Raw genomic sequence first — 17,875 nt, 5'->3', positions numbered from 1 at the left:
GAAACACCGCAGGCCTGTGCCCCGCGATGACTTCCTTCCACCCCCTGTGAGCATTGCGTGTAATAGATAGAACCAAATTAACATTCAGCACATGTCCGTCTCCGGGAGACAGGACTGTATTGTGTTAAAACATCTTAAGGTGATTTAAACAAGAGAAGAAATTTATCTTCCTGTGAACTGGAATGTTTGTTTCCATCATAATTCCCTTTAGAAATATTTAAATCTATCCTATGAACTTTGGTTTCACATTGACAAGTGAATTCCAAAGCAGGCTGTGTGCGGCTCTGTGTTCAGACTTTGAAAGGGACACAACTCTGCGTCTTTAGGATGTTGATTTACATTCCCTTTTATTTATAAGAATTTGCTATGGCAGGGAGGATTCTGTGCAGGAGTCGTCCTGGGGAAGTCCTGAGGAGGGCCTCTGTGAATCCAGATTGGTTGGGAGATTGTGGCCCCAGGCGCAGTGCACTGGGAGGAGGTTCCCAGGGGCGCCGTGGGGCCCGGCAGGCAGCTGTCCCTGAAGCAGGCCAGTGCAGGAAGGTGGAAACATGCTGGCTTTCAGGGACTTCCATCACGGCTGACGGAACAAGACAGGACGGGGTGGTTGTTTCCTCTGCCTGTCAACTTCAATAGCATATTGCCAGATTTCTGAGGTTTATACAGGAATGCGGGCTGCGTCCCATCTGCTACAAGTCCTGGAGCACCGGCCTCCAGGGAGCCTCTGCTCCGTCCCGATGCTGCTCTTCAGCTCTTTCTCCTGCCCTGCCCTCCACATGCTCCCCAAGAGTTTCCCCACACCCCACATGCTGAGACCGATGCCATGGCCTGCCCACACAGCCCCCAGTCTCCCTGCTTCAACTACTCGCACCACCGTTCCTCCCTCACAGCCTTCCTGGGCCACTGGAGCCGTGGCGCCCGCCATGCGGCAGGTTGGAAGTGCGGGGTCTGATGGACAGTGGACAGACAGCTGAGCTCCCGCCCTCCTGCGACGGGGGTGTGATCTGGAGGTCCTGGCTTCCAGTGCCCCCAGTAGATGAGCTCACTTGGTCATGTGCTCCTTGCAGCTGACCTGCCTCTTCTGGTGGTGTTTCCATCACCTCCCCGATAAACCGTGGGCCGCTGGGCTGGGCTGTGGGGACAGGCCTGGGCTCAGACCCTCTAGGCACCACTCATGGGCTCGAAAAAGTCCCTTTGCCTCTGCTGGCCTCAGTTTCCACATGTGTAAGCTGTAGACGAGGTAGGAAATGATCAGGGTTCATACTGTGAGTGGGAGTAAAGGTAGTGCTGGTCACAGAGGCGGGGGGATGGCCGCCTCTGTGATGAGGTGTGGGCAGAGGGCTGTTTTCCCACCTGTGGCATTGTTTCAGCGCTTTACCGATGGTCACGTGACATGCACTTTTCTCCTTAGCTGTCCCTGAAGTCAGGGTGTGTCTCAGGATCCCTGGAAGCACTTTTTTCTTTCCTGAGGGTAATTATAGCTGCAAAGTCTCAGATTCAGTGAGACAGCGTGTACATCTTCCTTTCCAGACTGACAGACCAACACTGTCTCCTGTTACTGCCGTTCACATGCTTACCCTGCGTCCGTGAGTGTCTGTGTCCCTGACCTCAGACACGCATCAGTGTGAGTGGCTGCTGTCCAGAGCCATCTCTGTGCCTCTCAGGCTGGTCTGGTGTTTGTAGACATGGATCATTCAGGAATGCCAAAATCGTATCATTAGAATCCCAGATTACTTGCACCATCGGCAGGCTGATACATGCCCCAATCAAGGAGTTACAACTGTGCTGGAAGGTTCTCTAGGGCTGAGACCAAGCCACTCTTCGCTGTCTGAATCCTAACAGAAAATGCCTTCGCCCTCCCGCTTTCCTTCCTTTCCTCCACTTAACATTTCTTGAGTTTGCATCTCGGACACCGCTCTGGGCATTGATGACAATGTGGCGAAGAAGGAGCCGTGGGCCCCGGCATCCAGGAGTCTGGTGTGGAAGGCAGGCGCGCACGAGGCAGGGATGACTCAGCACAGCAAGCGCGCACAGCGGGCAGAGGTGCCTGAGCTCACACAGCAGGTGCGGGGCACAGAGGCCCTCGGGCATAAGGCCAGGCCAGAACCCTGCGGCGGGCCTTGCAACCCACCCGCCCTGGTTTAGGATAAACTCAAGATGTCTTCTTTCTGGCTCTACATACGGCCTACGTTAGAAGCACCCCCATTAATCATCGGAGCTGATGTGACAGCTGGAACTTAACCTGTAGAGCTAAACGTTGCCAAGTAAAGTTCAGAAAATAGAGCTGTTACAGAACTGTTTCTAAAACAAGAGAGAAACTTGTATGAAGCAAAGCCCAGTGGCGCTTGGGTCATTTGCTCTGAATGCGGGATGGGCAGGCCGGCTGTAATACCCCGGGATGGAGTGGGGTTCAGCAGGCTGGGAGCCACGAGCGTGCTCTTCATGTACTGTCTGTCCTTCCCGGCTCCCTGGCCATCTCTGCCCTCCTTGCTGCTCTGCCAACCATCCGTGGAGCACATGGTGTGTGCAGGACCCTGCCGAAGGGCCAGTGTGGGCAGAAGACGAAGGAGGCTTTGCAGAGCTGAAATGGGACACCCCTGCTCCCCGGAAGGACTTCAAGGTTGTAAGGTCTTCGGTGATCTCCTGTATCTCTCCTTCCAGTGGAGGGTTTTTAAGTGTTTCCTTGCAAACTGTGCCAGGCACTACCAGCGCAGAGACGAGGAGGACACAGTTCTTCTCCGAGGAAGGTCCCAGGTGGAGGGGCACCCTGCCTGAGGAGGTTGGGGGGAACTCTCCAGAAGACTGGCACTGGGGCTGATCTTGAAGACCGACTTAGGATTTGCCAACAAGACAAGCATCTGTTGTGTGAAAGCCAGAGTATGAGGGCTGCTCGGGCCCCATAGTCCCAGGGAACAGGCTCAGCCACTTCCTCTCCTGGTGGTCTCTTGGGGCTGTCATCAAGACTTCAACGGGTCTGGGCTCTTCTCTGGGGACTCTTGGGGAGAAGCCACCTCCTGGCTCACTCGGGGTGGGGAGAAGCCTGTGCACAGGTTGTAAGACTGAGGTCCTCACCTCCTTTCTGCTGTTGGTTGGGATCCCCGAGGACCCCCTGCTCCCCCTGGCTTAGCCATCTTCTTCTCCACCTTCTTCTCCAACAAGCCAGGACTTCTTGTGCTGCAGGACTCTGAACTCCCTTCTTCATCTCCCCTTCCAGAAGCAGGGAGGCCACTGCTTTTGGGGGCTCTGGTGATAGGACTGGGCCCACCCAGCTGATCCAAGGTCAGCTCTTCATTTCAAGATTGACAGCCTTAACCACACCAGCAGAGGCCATCTTGCCATGTAGCGTGACGGGCTCACTGGTCCCCGTGACTAGGGGGTGGACACCTTGGGGCCATTCTTCCCACCACAGTGGACAGAGACACCATGTGTAGATGATGGTGGCAAGTCAAGGACATCTCCTGGCATGGGATGGTCATTCTGGAGCAGAAGGAAAGACGGAACAGGGAACACCCTCGGGTCTCATGGTAAGCCCTACTCACGACAGGCCCTGCCACTCATCTGTGGGGGCTTCAGCAGGAGAGCACGAGGAATCCTTGGGATGCAGGGGCCATCCGCCATGGCTGCCTCCATGAGGCCAGGGTGAGTGCTGTATGACCCTGGCATTTTGGAAGGTGGGGAATTCAATAAAGGCCTTGCCCTTAGGCTGGCAGGGAGAGATCCCACCTCCTATTCTGAGACAAGGCCAGTGGAGGATGATCAGCATGACTGGCTGTTTCTGAACAGGGATGGGAACGTTTTCCTGATTTCTGATGTCTTCATATTGTTTCAAGAGAGAGAAAAGTGTTATTGCGATTGCGAGCTTTACTTACCCGCTGTACTTATGATACATTTTTAGAAGTCTGATGTGCACCGGTGTTGGCAGTGTGCCCTTTCTAGAAATGGTGGCTGCCAATTAGCTAAGACACGCACTTGCCCCTTAGAGGTTAAGTGGTTGCGGGAGTCCATACTAGTTCACGACCAGCTTCCAGTTCAGCCCACAGTCCTTGCACTGTGGACGCGCCTCGTGTGCTCCCACTTTTGTCCTTTGAGCTGACTACGTGTAAAAGTAGCTGGGGATCAAGAGAAGAGGTCTCTTCTGAGCACCTGTTGAATTATGTCGACAGGAAGGGTCAGCCCTGAGCGAAATCATCACAAATATGGTGGGGAAAGAAATATAATTACCGTCAGAAGCTACAGGGGCCTTTCGGGGTCTTGGCAGCTGTGCGCCCGCTCTGCTTTGTTCTTCAGCCTCCTGGAAAAGTTTCGGGAACAAGACCGGAGTATCAGTAAATGAACAAACCTGCTTGGCCCAGGCCATTCCTCACCTTTCTAGTTGTCAGCCATGCAAGCCTCCCTGGTTATTGGCTCCAGGAAAGAGAGAGAGCCCTTGGCATGCACCAGCAGGACACCCAGAGCCTGGTGGCTCTGCAGGCAGGCTGCCGAGTGTGTGGGGTGGGTGAATTAGTGCCAGGTTCCCACAGTAACTGTCTGCAGGGGGGTCGGGGGGGAAGGGCAGTGTTCACAGGCCAGTGGCCTTGACCAGGTCTCTGATGCACCCCAGGCCTGGAGCCGTGCCGCTGCTCAGCTCGAGCCAACTTTGGGCCACATGTGATGAGCACCCCCTGTCTCTGACCCCATGCTAGGTCCTCCCCTGGCCCCAGGGGGAAAGCTGGGTGGCATCACAGAGGGAGGAGAAGCAGCACTGGACACTGGCCGTTGCACCCAGTGCCTCAAGATGGCCACTGTTCCTGTAGATGTTGACCATTTCTTTATGCGTATGTCTGTTATCGAAGTGTGCTTCCTCTGGGAAGAATCCCACGGGACTTGGGTCAAGTGAAAAATGCCAGTTCTGAAGGTTGCACATGGTATGATTCCATTCCTGTATCATTCAGGAACTGTGAAAGAATTACAGGTGGAGAGCAGATGAGTGGCTGCCAGAGGTGAGGGAAAGGGCGTTGGGGTGGCCAGGGTCCTGCAAGGGCAGCATGTGGGACCCTTGGGGGACAGTCCCATTCTGCCTCTAGACTATGGGTCGACATGCCCTCACTGATTATGTCCCCTAGGGCTAAGCCCGCACACGTGCTTGCATGCACACGCACGCATACAAGGCAGACGGCGGAGGTGAGAGTCGGGTCGGTCAGTATCTCGGGTGTGATGTTGGACTGCAGTTGTGCAAGGTGTCACCGTTGGGGGAAACTGAAGGAGGCCTGGGATCTCTATTATTTCTTACAACTGCGTGGGACTCTCTAATTATTTCAAAATAAAATGTTTAATTTAAAAAAGGAGAACCATAATTAATCACGGACAAATGTTGACTCTGTCAGTTGGTCTTTTTTTTTTTCCTTTTCACTTATGTCCCTTTCATCAGACCGTGGAGGTAGATATCGACGTTCCCATTCACTGATGAATATGGGGCATGACCCGCACATGAGGGCCGCGACAGGACGCAGCTCCAGGATGGTCGGAATATAAATTTCACTGCTGTCATGATTATTGATGAAGGGAATGCAGCTGAATGTGAACATGTGGGTGTGCAGCAAAGACCAGCTTGAAAAGAGACCGTGAATCTTTGCGGTGTGTCTTTCCAAAGCCTGGTCTACGCACACCCAGAACCTAGTCGAGGACTCCGTGTCCACCTGGCGAGGGGGCAGCCCATTCCTCAGGCAGATGACATGTGCCCGAGTGACCCGGCTCATCGCAGAGGGGGTCCCAGACTCCCCCCGCCGCGGAGAAACCTTCAGCCTTTTCTTAAGTGCTCATGTCTCCTTTCCCTTTTGTGGGTCCCACCCTGTCTTAAAGACCCAGGCGGTGCAGGAGGCATGCCAAGCCACGCTACCCAGTCCCCACGCGGTGACAGTGGCAATCAGCCACCCAGGAAGACAGTGCCCAGAGACTAATTATCACACAGAAAGGGAATTCAGCAGCCTTTGTTATCGCAGTAATGAAATCACTGGCACCTTCACACCGGCTGAATCTGGCCAGGCCACCGTTGAGGTTCTGCTGAGAAAACTGAAAAGATTGTTGCAGTTCACTCTCCAAGGAGAGAGTCACTGCGAATACACCCGCCACTGTTCTGTTCAACGGGCGAGGGGAGTAGCTGGAGAGACACAAGCCGTGGAGTTTCCTCTGCTCCTGAAGATGGATGAGAGGCCCTTTTTCTTTCTTCTCTTCATCGTTATTTAGCCTTCCATTGAAGTAGTAAATCTATATTTTGGAGAAGAAGAACCACTAAGACTTTAAAAATGTTAATGGGCCTCCTGGTCCCCTGACACAGACCCATGCCCGGCTGTGACGTTTTATTGGATAAAACCCCGCGTGCGTCGGGGTTTGGTTTGGATATGGAAACAAACTAGCCTATAAACCACTGTGCTGTAAATATAAACCTTTATGAACCTCTCGGGACAGTCCTTCTAAAATGTGAATTAAGATATTCCATGATTCAAGCCCATAAACAGAAAAGTAGCCATCACCCTGAGTAGTAATTTGCTTTCTGAAACCGTAGGTTTGATAAACCGCCTTTAGCCCCACTCACTGAGTTCTGAGTTCGTGTGTACGATGGCGGCGAAAGAACTTTCCAGAAATAGTTTTTAAAAGGGTTTTGAGCTCTTTGAGGCCAGACAGTTCTCCCAAAATACACTTCTTTTGCTTAGGGGCTATTTTGTTTCTTTCTTGTTTAAAGAGCCACCATATTTTACTGCTGAACCCGAGAGTCGGATTTTAGCGGAAGTGGAAGATACCGTGGACATCGTGTGTCGAGCCATGGGTGAGTGTGGGGCGGCTGCTCCACGGGCCGCTGTGAGGCAGGGGGACCGAAGGGGTACTTTCATCACTGTCGGGACACACATTGAGTGTGATGTTAGTGACAGGGCCTTTGGATCCTGGCAGAACTCAGTTACTGGGCATGTGACCTTGAGGAAGGTGACCTCGACCTAACTGAGCTGTTGCTTCCTCACCTGCAGAGTAGAGATAAGAATATTCACCCGAGGGAACAAGAAGAAAAACTTCACCCCATCTGTCCCCACGGAGATGGACAGCCTTGTCCTCTCAACCCCTTTCAAACACTCTGGTTGCACAAGACCATGACTCCCCAAGACCTGGAGCAGGAGGTGCTCTTCCGTCTGTGGGGCGACGGGCACTGGTGACGACGTGTGCTCTGCAGTGGGAGAGGTGGTTCTAAAGTCTTTGAACAGGAAGCCTTCCTTTTTTTCTTTTTCTTTTTCTCTTTTTTCTGCTTCAGGTTGACTTTTTCTTCATTATTCTAGTAATCTCACCCCCCCCCCATCTTGGTGACAAGCTGTCCACGGTCAGGCAGCATCAACAATTATACGAACCCCCTCCTAGAAACAGGCTTTTTAAAGGCAATTTCATTAATAAAGGCTATGTTAGTGTACTAGACACTGCCAGTGAAAAGACCTTTTTTTTTTTTTTAATGTTTAAACTTGTCCATCTTAAGGGTGGGTATTTCATTCTAAGAGCTTGGAGGGTAAGGATTAGTAATTTTGTAAATATCCAAAACAGCTCCATAAAAGAGAAATTATTATCTCAGAGTACACATACGAAAACAAGATCTTAGAAAGTGAGGTTAAGTAATATGCTCAAGGCACAGAACCAGGGAGAGGAGATGAGATACCTCTAAAATCCCAGCCCAGCATCTGGCATATAGGAGCTGCTCATTAAAGACTAGACAACCTGCCAGAGGTCTCATGGCAATGGAGACAGGAATGAAACCCAGACCCATCAGCTCCCAAAGCAAGGGCTTTGGCCGGGGCACTTGGCTTCTCCCAGAGAGCTGAGGTTTGGGCCTAGAACTCATGCCAGCAATCCACGGGTACGGACATGTCATTGTCCGTCTCTGAAAGGGAGTGGGGTTGTGCTCCGAGCAGTGTTGATGGCTCCTGCAGAGATCGGGGTCTGCCACAGGCCACCCTCCTCTACCCACTGTGCTTCCACTTGGAGCCTATGTCCTGGGAGGCTTAGTCCCCAGCCCCCTGGGCAGGTCTCAGGAGCACTGTTGGCACATCTGCTCTGCGGCCATCCTCTGTTCAGGATCCTGGGGATGGGTTGGGGGAGAGTGATGTGACCTTTATATGGAAATGTCCCACAGTGCGACCCACTGCTCTCTTCCTGGCATAAACACTGTTTTTTTCAAGGTCAGCGGTGCTCTAGAAGTAGAACTCCACTGCATTTCAAGTGCTCAGACTTTAGAAACCAGAATCTGCAGCACTGTTGGGGATAAGGTTTCTGTTTATGACCCTAAATCACCCCAAAACAGAAAGACTCCCGGTTCCCCATATACTAACAATTATTTTTCAATAAATGACAGTCTTAAGCCCTTCCCTTGACAAGAGAATGCTCTTTTTTGCACGATTTCTACAGGGTAAACTTCTTGGTAAATACAGACGTGTACATGTATACTGAGCAGGTCTTTCAACGTTGGCATCAGATAATTTACTGCTTTTTTAAAATTTTGACAATGAGACTACAGCAGCATGCGAAGTGGTTACTCTTCATGAAGGCTCGATCATGTAATTGCTCTTAGGAGATTTTACATGAATTGGTTATGCTTTTACCTTGAAATGGATTTTTTTAATTTCCTGATTTAATGAAAAGTGACAGGAAACATAATTAAGGCAAAGAACAGAATCTGAGAATACATTATCTTGAAATATTCCACGACATTAACTTTATTTATTAAAGAAGACATCTTACACCTACATGGCATCTGGAATCAAGGGATTTGGGTATGCTTTTCACCGTGAATCCTGCCAACATGGGTATTATTTCAATTAATTTCATAGGTAGGGAAACCGAGGTAAAGAAACAGCCTAGACGTTCCTGCATGCTTCCTGTGGGCCCACAGCAAACATACACGCACCCGCCATGCTCAGGACCATGTTGTCACATGTATTTTGGCAGAGTGACTGTGCACAGCCTGTTGTGTCTACCCAGTTGGCATAGGTGGCTTAGGAGGTCAGAGACACACCCAGGTGGCAGTGTCCCCTACCACTAGTCACACAAGCTTCTGGGGGAGCTGCCCAGGGAAGGAGACTGGGGTCTCCCAGGTCAGAGGTCATCCTAGGCAGTAAGGCACCAGGGACTAGCACACGCCTCATCATGCCCTAGGCTCCACGCACTGAGCATGGCCATGTCGGGGCCAAGCAACAGAGGTCCTCACGCTTTCAGGCTGAGCAGAGTCCCATCATTCACAACCCAGGTTCTGCCCCTGTGAGCCTGCCCTTTGTCCCCTGCATCTTTCCTCCCAAACCCAGCCTCCCCACCACCATCCACTGGGCCAGCTGGGTGGTGCAGAGCTCTGGTCTCACTGACCGAGGCCTGAGTTTTCACTGTAACATCATTTAGATGAGGAATGAGATGAGGAAGGCACAGCCAGCCTCAGTCTGACCCTCCGTCCTCCTGCTCCAAGTGCTGGCCTTGCTCGAGTGCCTTTAGCTCCTAGGGACAGGGGTGGCACCATCCTTCGACCCCACCTTGTTTCCTGCTGGACTCGCATTTGTCTGGGAGCCAAGGCAGCTTTTCCCACGTCCACAGCTAAATGCCCCTCAGGACCCCTCAGCCTCCTCCCACATGTACCTCGGGTGATTTACCTCCGCTGTCCTCCACTGCCATGGACGTCCGCTTAGATCGGTGATGTCCAGCCCCCTCGGCAGGAGACGGCTGAAATGATAGGATGCCTTCTTCTTATGGTTAGTCCTAATCAGAGTCATTCTAGCCACTGAGCACTGGCCGTGTGCCAGGCACTGGGGACATCTGCATGCGCTGATGGGGTTAATCTTCCAGCAGCATTTCAAGGTTGCAGTGACCACTTCCTTCCAAATGTGTCTCCGGTCCTGGTGGCCCGTCCCTGAGCCTCGAGTGGCAGAGGCGGGCACTACAGGGCAGCAGGGGCCTTCCTGATCCCTGTCTGTTCCCAGGACAGTCATGGTCACGGCTGGAATCCCTCTCTCTCCAGACCAGAGCACAAGTCTGCACCGGCTCGGGGGGTCCAGAACGATCTGCAGCCCAGCAGATCCAGAGTTCATTACTGCACTTCCTCTTGCTGCTTCTCTGTGTCCATTTCTCTGCACATAACACTGTGCAAGGTGGAGAAAGGGACTCTAGACGAAACATGCCACCAAACTATCACCTTGTAACGTCTGAAACATGTTCTCCTCAGCCCTCACATAAAGTGTTTGCAGTTGAGTTCTTTCAAATGCCCTATTGTTTCCACTCCTGTGCAGGGGTCCCTCTTCCCACTCTGCAGTGGTTCAAGGACGCCACGGCCATCGGCAAGCTCCAGGGTCCCCGATACGAGATGCTGTCAAGTGGAGGCCTGCGGATCCAAAAGCTGCGTCCTGAGGACTCGGGGGTCTTCCAGTGCTTTGCCAGTAATGAAGGAGGGGAGATCCAGACCTATACCTACCTGGACGTCACCAGTGAGTCCTGCCCCGCCGCAGCCAGACCCCCTGCGCTGGACCCTCAGCCAGAGCTCCCCACTCGGAAAACCGTAGCATCTGTTCTGCAAACAGACAAGATGTGGGAACCAGCAGTGACCCACTGTGGAGGGCCACCTCTCCGGCCCACATGCTAAGCCCCCAGGCAGCAAATACGCCCCATTGTCCCTATGCCCTGCCACCTGACCTGCACTCAGGAGAGCCTCTTGCTCTCCTCTCTGCTGAGAAGTGATGGGACAAGTATCTCCACTTTTCTGGACTGAACTGGAAGGACTGTTCAGTGAATAGCTCATTCCTAATTTTTTTTCTTTTGATCTTTTTCCCATTTTTTTTATATTCACTTTCTATTTTAGTTTTATCGAATAATTATAGTTCTTCTGTAAGTTTCTTTTATTACCCCATTAGCAGAAATACTTTGGCACCCTGTCTTTGAAAACTCAAGTGAAGGTATAGGTTTTCACTGTATCTGTGGGTTTCCTTTTTCAGCCCCACAGTTGTAATATTTTTCTAAAATGAAGTCGTATTTAATGGTTATGGAATTATACCTTTTGGAATCCAAATGCTGATATCCTCAGGTGTGAGAGCCACTTGAGGAAGCAAATCATGTCCGTATGCAGACGGCTGTCGCCTGCCTGAACTTAGGAATTTAAGGATTCTGTGTGTGTGTTTTGGTAATGTAGGGGTCATTACCTTGAACCTTGTCCAGGGGTCAATCTCTGGTTTAGAGCATAGGAAACCAGTATCGCTTCAAATGATGGCAATAGTATCGAGTACTTATGCCAGAAACTGAGTTTTGCTCAATTAGAATTATTTAAGTATATCTTACAAGTCGGCCGGGCGGCTGTGGGGCACAGGTGGGCATACTTTTTTTTTTTTCCTAATTTATTTTAATTCCAGGATAGTTAACACAGTGTTATATTAGTTCATGCATTTAACTAACATTTATACAGCATCTGTGTCAGGCACTGTGGGGATTGGGGACAGAGCTCCGAGGAAGACATGCAAGGTTCTCACGCCTCCAGGACAGAGGTCAGGAAGCGGGGAGACAGACAGCAGAGGAGGGGTAATTTAGCCGGGGATGAGGGCTGGGAAACGAGCAGACAGGCGGGGCCCGGAGTGACCAGGGAGGCCTCTCTGAGGGTGATCAGGTTGCGTTCCTTCTGATGCTGCCGGAGCTGAGGCCCAAAGGTGCAAAGCTTTGGGGGACATGGGTGTCACGGGATGGGGGAGGCTGCAGGTGCTTTCCAGACACAAGCTTGGGGAGGTGTGTGTGCAGGGAGCAAGGAGACGGTGGGGACGCAGTCTGGTGAGGAGCCGGGGGTCATGCTAGGAGGTAGTTTGGAGAGACAAGCAAGGTGAAGGCCCAGGAGCCTGAGGGAAGATTCTACTGGCTTTCGGCAGGGAGTGGCAGGGTGTCCTTCATGGCTTCCACAGGGCACCGATGGCCGGGTGTAGGATGTCCAATGCAGGGAAGAGCGGAAGGCTTAGGACCTGGGAGGAGGCCACTGTACTGTCGACTTGGGGGCCCCAGCCAGGGAGGGAAGCAGGGGGCTCTGGGATTTGCTTTGGTGGTGGCATCCATGGGGCATAGGGGGTTTGTGGTAGCAGGAGAGGTGGCAGCAGTGCTTCGGTCCCGAGTTTCATCCACTGGTCCTGGGAACCTCAGGGCCCTCATGGGATTGGGGACATGCAGATCAGAGTAGAAAAAGTTGCTGAGTCTCGCTAAAGCCAGCCTGAGCTACTCACCACCGTCTCAGTCTGACTGGGGGCTCTCGGGAGCTGGAGGCCCGTGCCAACCCCCAAGGATAAAAAGATACCCCCAGCGCTTGGGCCCCAACACTTCTGGAAATCCCTCACTGATGTGCTTCAAATCTGTTATTTTGTGAAAGTGTCATCCTTTGGGTAATATTTAATATTCAAAAATTCGGTTTTTCTATTTTTCCAAAAGTACTAAAGGCGAGCTTGTTAGATTTACCTGAATAACTGTCCCCCTGGTTAATGTCCACCTGAAGCAGCTGCTCTCGGCTCCTGCGCTCGCCCACTTGCGTGTCCATTCCGCCACGAGACTAGAGATCTCTTCAGGTTGTAAACACAGGCAGCTCCTGGGGGACAAATAAGGGAAGGTTATAGTCACTCCTGAAAGGTTTTCCTCCTTTATTGCTACAGTTATCTCTGTGATTAGTCCCATAAAAGCCCATATGGGCCACCCCGGCAGGCAGGTCTGAGCGCGTCTGGGGACAGCGCACTGAGTATCTCCCTGTTGGCTCCTGCTTAGATGTCGCCCCAGCGTTTACTCAGCTTCCGGTGGACACCACGGTCACCGATGGGATGACGGCCGTCCTGAGGTGCGAGGTGTCCGGAGCCCCCAAGCCCGCCATCACATGGAGGAGAGGTAGGTCGCCAGTGCAGCCTGGTCCACACGGGGATGAGCCCATCGGCCCGAGCCATGTGTGTTTTTGTCCAGCCCTCCTTCGTTCATTCAGTGAAGACTGGCAGCCACCTGTGGGGCACCCGCCCAGTGTCAGACGCCCAGGCCACCAGCGTGAGCCGGACAGGCAAGGCCCCCAGGAGCGTCATGGAGCTTACCTCCATGAGAGGAAACAGCCGAGTTTTAAAACATGGGAATATCCCTGTTTTCTGCCTCAGCCCTTCATAGAGCTCCTTAGGCTTATGAAGGGGTTCCCCCAAAATACCAGGGAGTGGATTCAGAGACGTGCCACCAGGACCCAGTGTCCCTATTTGTAAAACGAAGGTTCTGTTAAAAATTAAGAATAATATCCTTGCTCTTTTAAGAAAGAAGGATGCTGAGATTGCACACCTTAAACTGATAGGATACGTAAGCCGTTGAGACCTCGGTTCACAAAAGGCAGAGAAACCAAAGCCTGGGTGACACCCAGGTCCTTCTCGGTGTCCCTTAGCAGAGTGGCCGCGGAGGGATGAAGCTTTACTGAAATAGGAAACCGAGAGAGAAAGATGCTTCTGGCTCGTTTGACACACGTTTTCAGTCCCCGTGAGGAGGGGCTTCATGCCACGGGCTTGCTCTCTAGTTCCAGCTCCTTCCGCAGGCACATGTGTCACTAAATGAACCACACATGTGGTCCGTTCTTAATAAATATGTGCTGACACATGTGGGTTCACGTAAAGGCCTCGCCACACCCTCAGACCATGGCGCTCAAACATAAACGTCTGAGGAGCTCCAGGCCAGCAAGCAAGAGTGTGTTTTTTTATCTTACACATCCTTTGCTCTCCTGATCAGAATGTAATGGTAGCTTTACATAGAAAATCTTCAAGCGCATACAGATATAAGGGAAACTCAGTATCAGTCAGCCAGAGATAATGACCGCATACATGGTTCATAATTTATTTAACCAAGTTTCTCAATTTCGGACAATTAAGATTTTTTGGGTCTCCATTATCCTAAATTATGTTAAAGGGAATGGCTTTGATTACTGTTGTACGTATAGTTTTCACTTCATTATGATTGTTTCAAGTCATTTCCTTGGTCTTGGTGTTAACCCTCCCGCTTTCTCGACTTTTCTTCAGGAAAACATATTTTGGCCAGTGGCTCCGTGCGGATTCCTAGGTTCATGCTTCTGGAGTCTGGGGGTCTTCAGATCGCCCCCGTCTTCCTCCAGGATGCCGGGAGCTACACCTGCTACGCAGCCAACACGGAGGGGTCCCTGAACGCATCCGCAGCCTTAACTGTTTGGAGTAAGGACCACAGGCCATGTGGAACCTTCTGTTAATCACAGCTTAATCGCCATGTCAGCTGTGCTTAGGGATGTCAATATGTCCTTGGACTCTCTAATTGAATCATAAGAGAATGATTATTTTTACAACTAATTTATAGAAATCTGTCGAGTAATTAATTTTTCAGTTTCTGAAAGCGTAATTAGAAACTGTATTCAAATATTTAATGGGGACATTTCAGGAGAGAGAAAAGAGGGACTTTTTACAGTCGGTGGCAGAGAGGGTTTTAGCCCAAATGAGCCCAAATGACAAAACCAGTGAGGCGGTCAATTTTGGAAGCTTCACGTAAAGAAACCGAATCAAGAGTTAATGTTTTAGAGAAAGTATGGTTTTTTTCTATAATATCATTATAACCAACTCAAACACTCCTAGTATACTAAACATGAATGTTTTCTATGTTAGGAGTGAACTGGAGAAAATCTTTGTTATTTCTCCAATTTTTGTTTCTTTATCGAGAACACTGTTTTCTGAAATGGAGAACAGATCATTTTCCAGACGTAAGGATTCATTACTGAGTATTTCTGCCCTGCCCACCACCAACCCCCCCGCCTCCCCTGCCAAAACTTTTAGCTTCCCTCCTTGGCATACTTTTTCCTCTTTGCTTCATCTATAAGTATGTACTAAAATTAATAATAATAAATAAAAATCATTGTTAAAAAAATCAAAAGACAGGGCTCACGATTTTTATAAAGTTTGTCTATAGAGAAAAACTTTTAATTTGCATCAGTGATGAATTTGTTAAAACACTATCCTGAAAGAGAAACTGAATTACCATGCTTTATTTCATGTTTGTTTTGCTCTCTACGATACAGTTTGTGTGCACTTTAATCAATGACCTTACTGATTTATTGGGTATTCTAAAAACACCAGGAGTTTTAGAAAGAAATGAATTCATCCCCTCCCCGATATTTTTGGGTACCCAAAAAAAAAAAAAAGATTTTTGTCTTATTTCGTGGCCCACTGTGTCCACCCACTTCCAACTGGTCACATGTCCCTAACATGTTAACCTTATATTTAACAGCTTGTGAAGAGTTGATGTCTGCATGTCTGTAGGTCACTCATCAGAAAGTTCTGTAGATCTGCTAAGATTCAGATTCTAATAGCACTAGAGCAATAGGTACGCTCATACAGCCTGCCTCCCCCTTCCACGGACAGTAAAGCTCGCATGTTTTCCTGGACATTCAGCCACAAGCAATTGGGCTGGGGGCCAACCTCATCTTATGTCTCCCACATTTCAGGCTCTGTTGGTGGGACCAGAGCAGTGTTCACCTCAGAGGGATGCAGAAGGGGAGACCCCCAGCACAGGGCTTTTGCTGGGGCCTTGGCTGTGGCCCCACCCTGACCCATGCCCATTGTTGGGTGAGCCACCACGCCTCTGACTGAGCTCCACCTTCTAGTCCGGAAACCTAGGAGTGGTGCTCTCACAGCCCTCCCAAGGTTGTTGTGAGATTAAGTAAAACAATATAAATGGAAGCACTTTGCAAAGTCATGAAGTGCTGTGCAGACAGCAGAAATGACCAGAATGTTAATGATCTTGGGAAAGAACCAAGATTCTCACCTAAGACTGCAGAACCTCATAAACCCCGGCACATGCTTGTCATTCTCAATGTCTCCCAGAGGGTTTAGAGGTTCGGGAGCGGCCCTTGTGGGGAGGGAGGCCCGATGACTGTAGCCTGGGAAGGCTCACTTTCAATTCCCTGAGTGTTTCCCAGCGCTTCCATTTACGCTCGCTTTGCCAAGATGAGAGAAAACTTAGAGGTTTTGTTGTCAGATGACCAATTCATTCCCCTCCTCCCCCTGAGGGAGAAAACTCTGGAGTGTGTAATTTTGTCTGAGCTGTGACTTATGTCTTCACAGATCGCACGTCCATCGTTAACCCTCCAGAGGACCGCGTGGTGATTAAGGGGACCACTGCCACGCTGCACTGTGGAGCCACTCACGACCCCCGGATCGCCCTCCGGTCAGTTCCGTCACTTACGGTATCTGGGGCTCGTTGATGTCTTGGGAGCTTAGGAACTGATGTGGAGATGGGAAGGGAGAATTTGGGAAGCTTTGATTTCAGCCACAGATCCCTGATTACGGCATCTCACAGTCTTGGGCTCCATCATTAATCACACAAATCCCATTTTCTACTTCAGCCTTATGTATTATTTACAGTGAGCTATGTTCCACTTCATGACTTCGGTACAGCTTTTCATGATTTTTCTGCCAAGGTTAATACACTATCTGTAAAACGTACTTGTCAGAGGCTGATACTTAATGAGAGAAAAATCTGGAAGGATCGAATAGGATTTCAGTGGTGTTTACGCTGGGCCGTGCAATACTCAAGAGGGGTTTTCTCTGCTCTGGGATGGTTTCGTTTTGAAATGGGGAGCAAGGGAGACCCACACCCAGAAGAAAGGCAACCACAGTCCCCTCGTGCATATAGGAAGTATTTGTAAAGACGGGACTGTGTGCCTCGAAGCTCCACTAAAGGCATCGGACTATCTGGTCTTTGTCTGATTCAGACTGGACAGTAGCAATGAAACATGTGACTTTCCAGGTAAATGTGTGACAGCAGACACAGGTGACCGTGGGTGGTAAGCTTCTTCCCAAAGAGCGGCCAATTTCAGAGTAGTTTTTAATTTTCAGAACCAGCCTGGAAAATAAATCTAGAAAGAAAAATAAAGTCCTCCTAGAATTGTCTCTCTGGCCTTAGCCCAGAAGGCATGCGCTTAGCCAAATGGATAGAATCGAGATGCATTCCTTCTTTCTGGAACGTCTCACTCTGGGCAGAGGGAGGTGGTGGCTGCCACATACATTATTAACTGGATTCAGAGACTGAGCTGCTTTCTCACTCTTCTTGGGCAGGTGTTTGGCAAATCATGAATTTTCGTGCCTCCACCTGGCTCTCTGGAGTTCCCCAGAGCTCAGAAGCCAAGTTTGGTTTAGTTATGAGAATGTCGGATGCAAAACCAACAAGCAGAAACTAACAGGTTCAGGATTATCTAGGGAATCCATGGAGATCATCTTCGTGAGAGCTGTCATTCCCAGAAAAGAACCCGTTCATCTCTAAATGGTTTGGGCAGAGGATTCCAGAAAGAAAGGACAGATAAGCTGGTTTTCTGCTACTCTGTGAGCTTACATGGAATCCCTCTGGATCCATGTGGGTTTCTCAGAGCTTTTATGTATGATTAAACAAACAAAATTGGAGCTTCCTTCCTGAAGAGGACTTCAATCGCTCACTCTTGGGGCACTCCTCATGCCCGGGTTTCTCTGCCTCAAGAGCATGGGCCCTAAGGGACAATCGCAGCTGAACATTGTACCCCCGAGTGAGCAGTTTATTCATTTCCTTCTGGGGAGACCAGGTCTGTTCTGTTTCAGGGTAGTTGCAGATAAGCAGTTTATTAATGTCTGTGCTCTGTGTGTATTAAACCTTTAAAAGAACTGGGTACGTTTTGTAAGTCCAGGCAAATTATTTTGGAAAGGAAAGCCAGCACTTTGATCCCATCCAGCAGTAAGTAGTGGCTCCTGTCCACTGACAGCCAGATGCTGGGCACACTCTTAAGTGCTCCTACATTCAAAAAGAAAAATGTGTGAAAGTGGTCATAAATAACAAATTAAATGAGAAAGAAATGCAGTTTTAAGGACACTCTGCC

At 50.2% G+C, this 17,875-nt stretch overlaps 1 protein-coding gene across 3 annotated transcripts in view; it reads left to right on the top strand.

Annotated features, from left to right (window-relative positions):
• The window catches only part of SDK1 (sidekick cell adhesion molecule 1), an 883,892-nt gene that overhangs the window by 652,388 nt on the left and 213,629 nt on the right, over positions 1-17,875 (top strand). For all 3 annotated transcript variants that reach the window (XM_045075163.1, XM_045075162.1, XM_045075164.1), the window contains exons 8-12: positions 6,716-6,799; positions 10,275-10,469; positions 12,763-12,879; positions 14,031-14,198; positions 16,095-16,197. In XM_045075163.1, the coding sequence (XP_044931098.1) occupies positions 6,716-6,799; positions 10,275-10,469; positions 12,763-12,879; positions 14,031-14,198; positions 16,095-16,197 (667 nt within the window). The remainder of the gene's footprint in view (positions 1-6,715; positions 6,800-10,274; positions 10,470-12,762; positions 12,880-14,030; positions 14,199-16,094; positions 16,198-17,875) is intronic.

The sequence above is a fragment of the Mustela putorius genome, unplaced genomic scaffold (assembly GCF_011764305.1).
Source record: "Mustela putorius furo isolate JIRA1106 unplaced genomic scaffold, ASM1176430v1.1 tig00000139_pilon_pilon_pilon, whole genome shotgun sequence".
Lineage (NCBI taxonomy): Eukaryota > Metazoa > Chordata > Mammalia > Carnivora > Mustelidae > Mustela > Mustela putorius.
The sequence above is the reverse complement of the archived record's forward strand: the minus strand, read 5'-3'. Positions and strand labels throughout refer to the sequence as shown.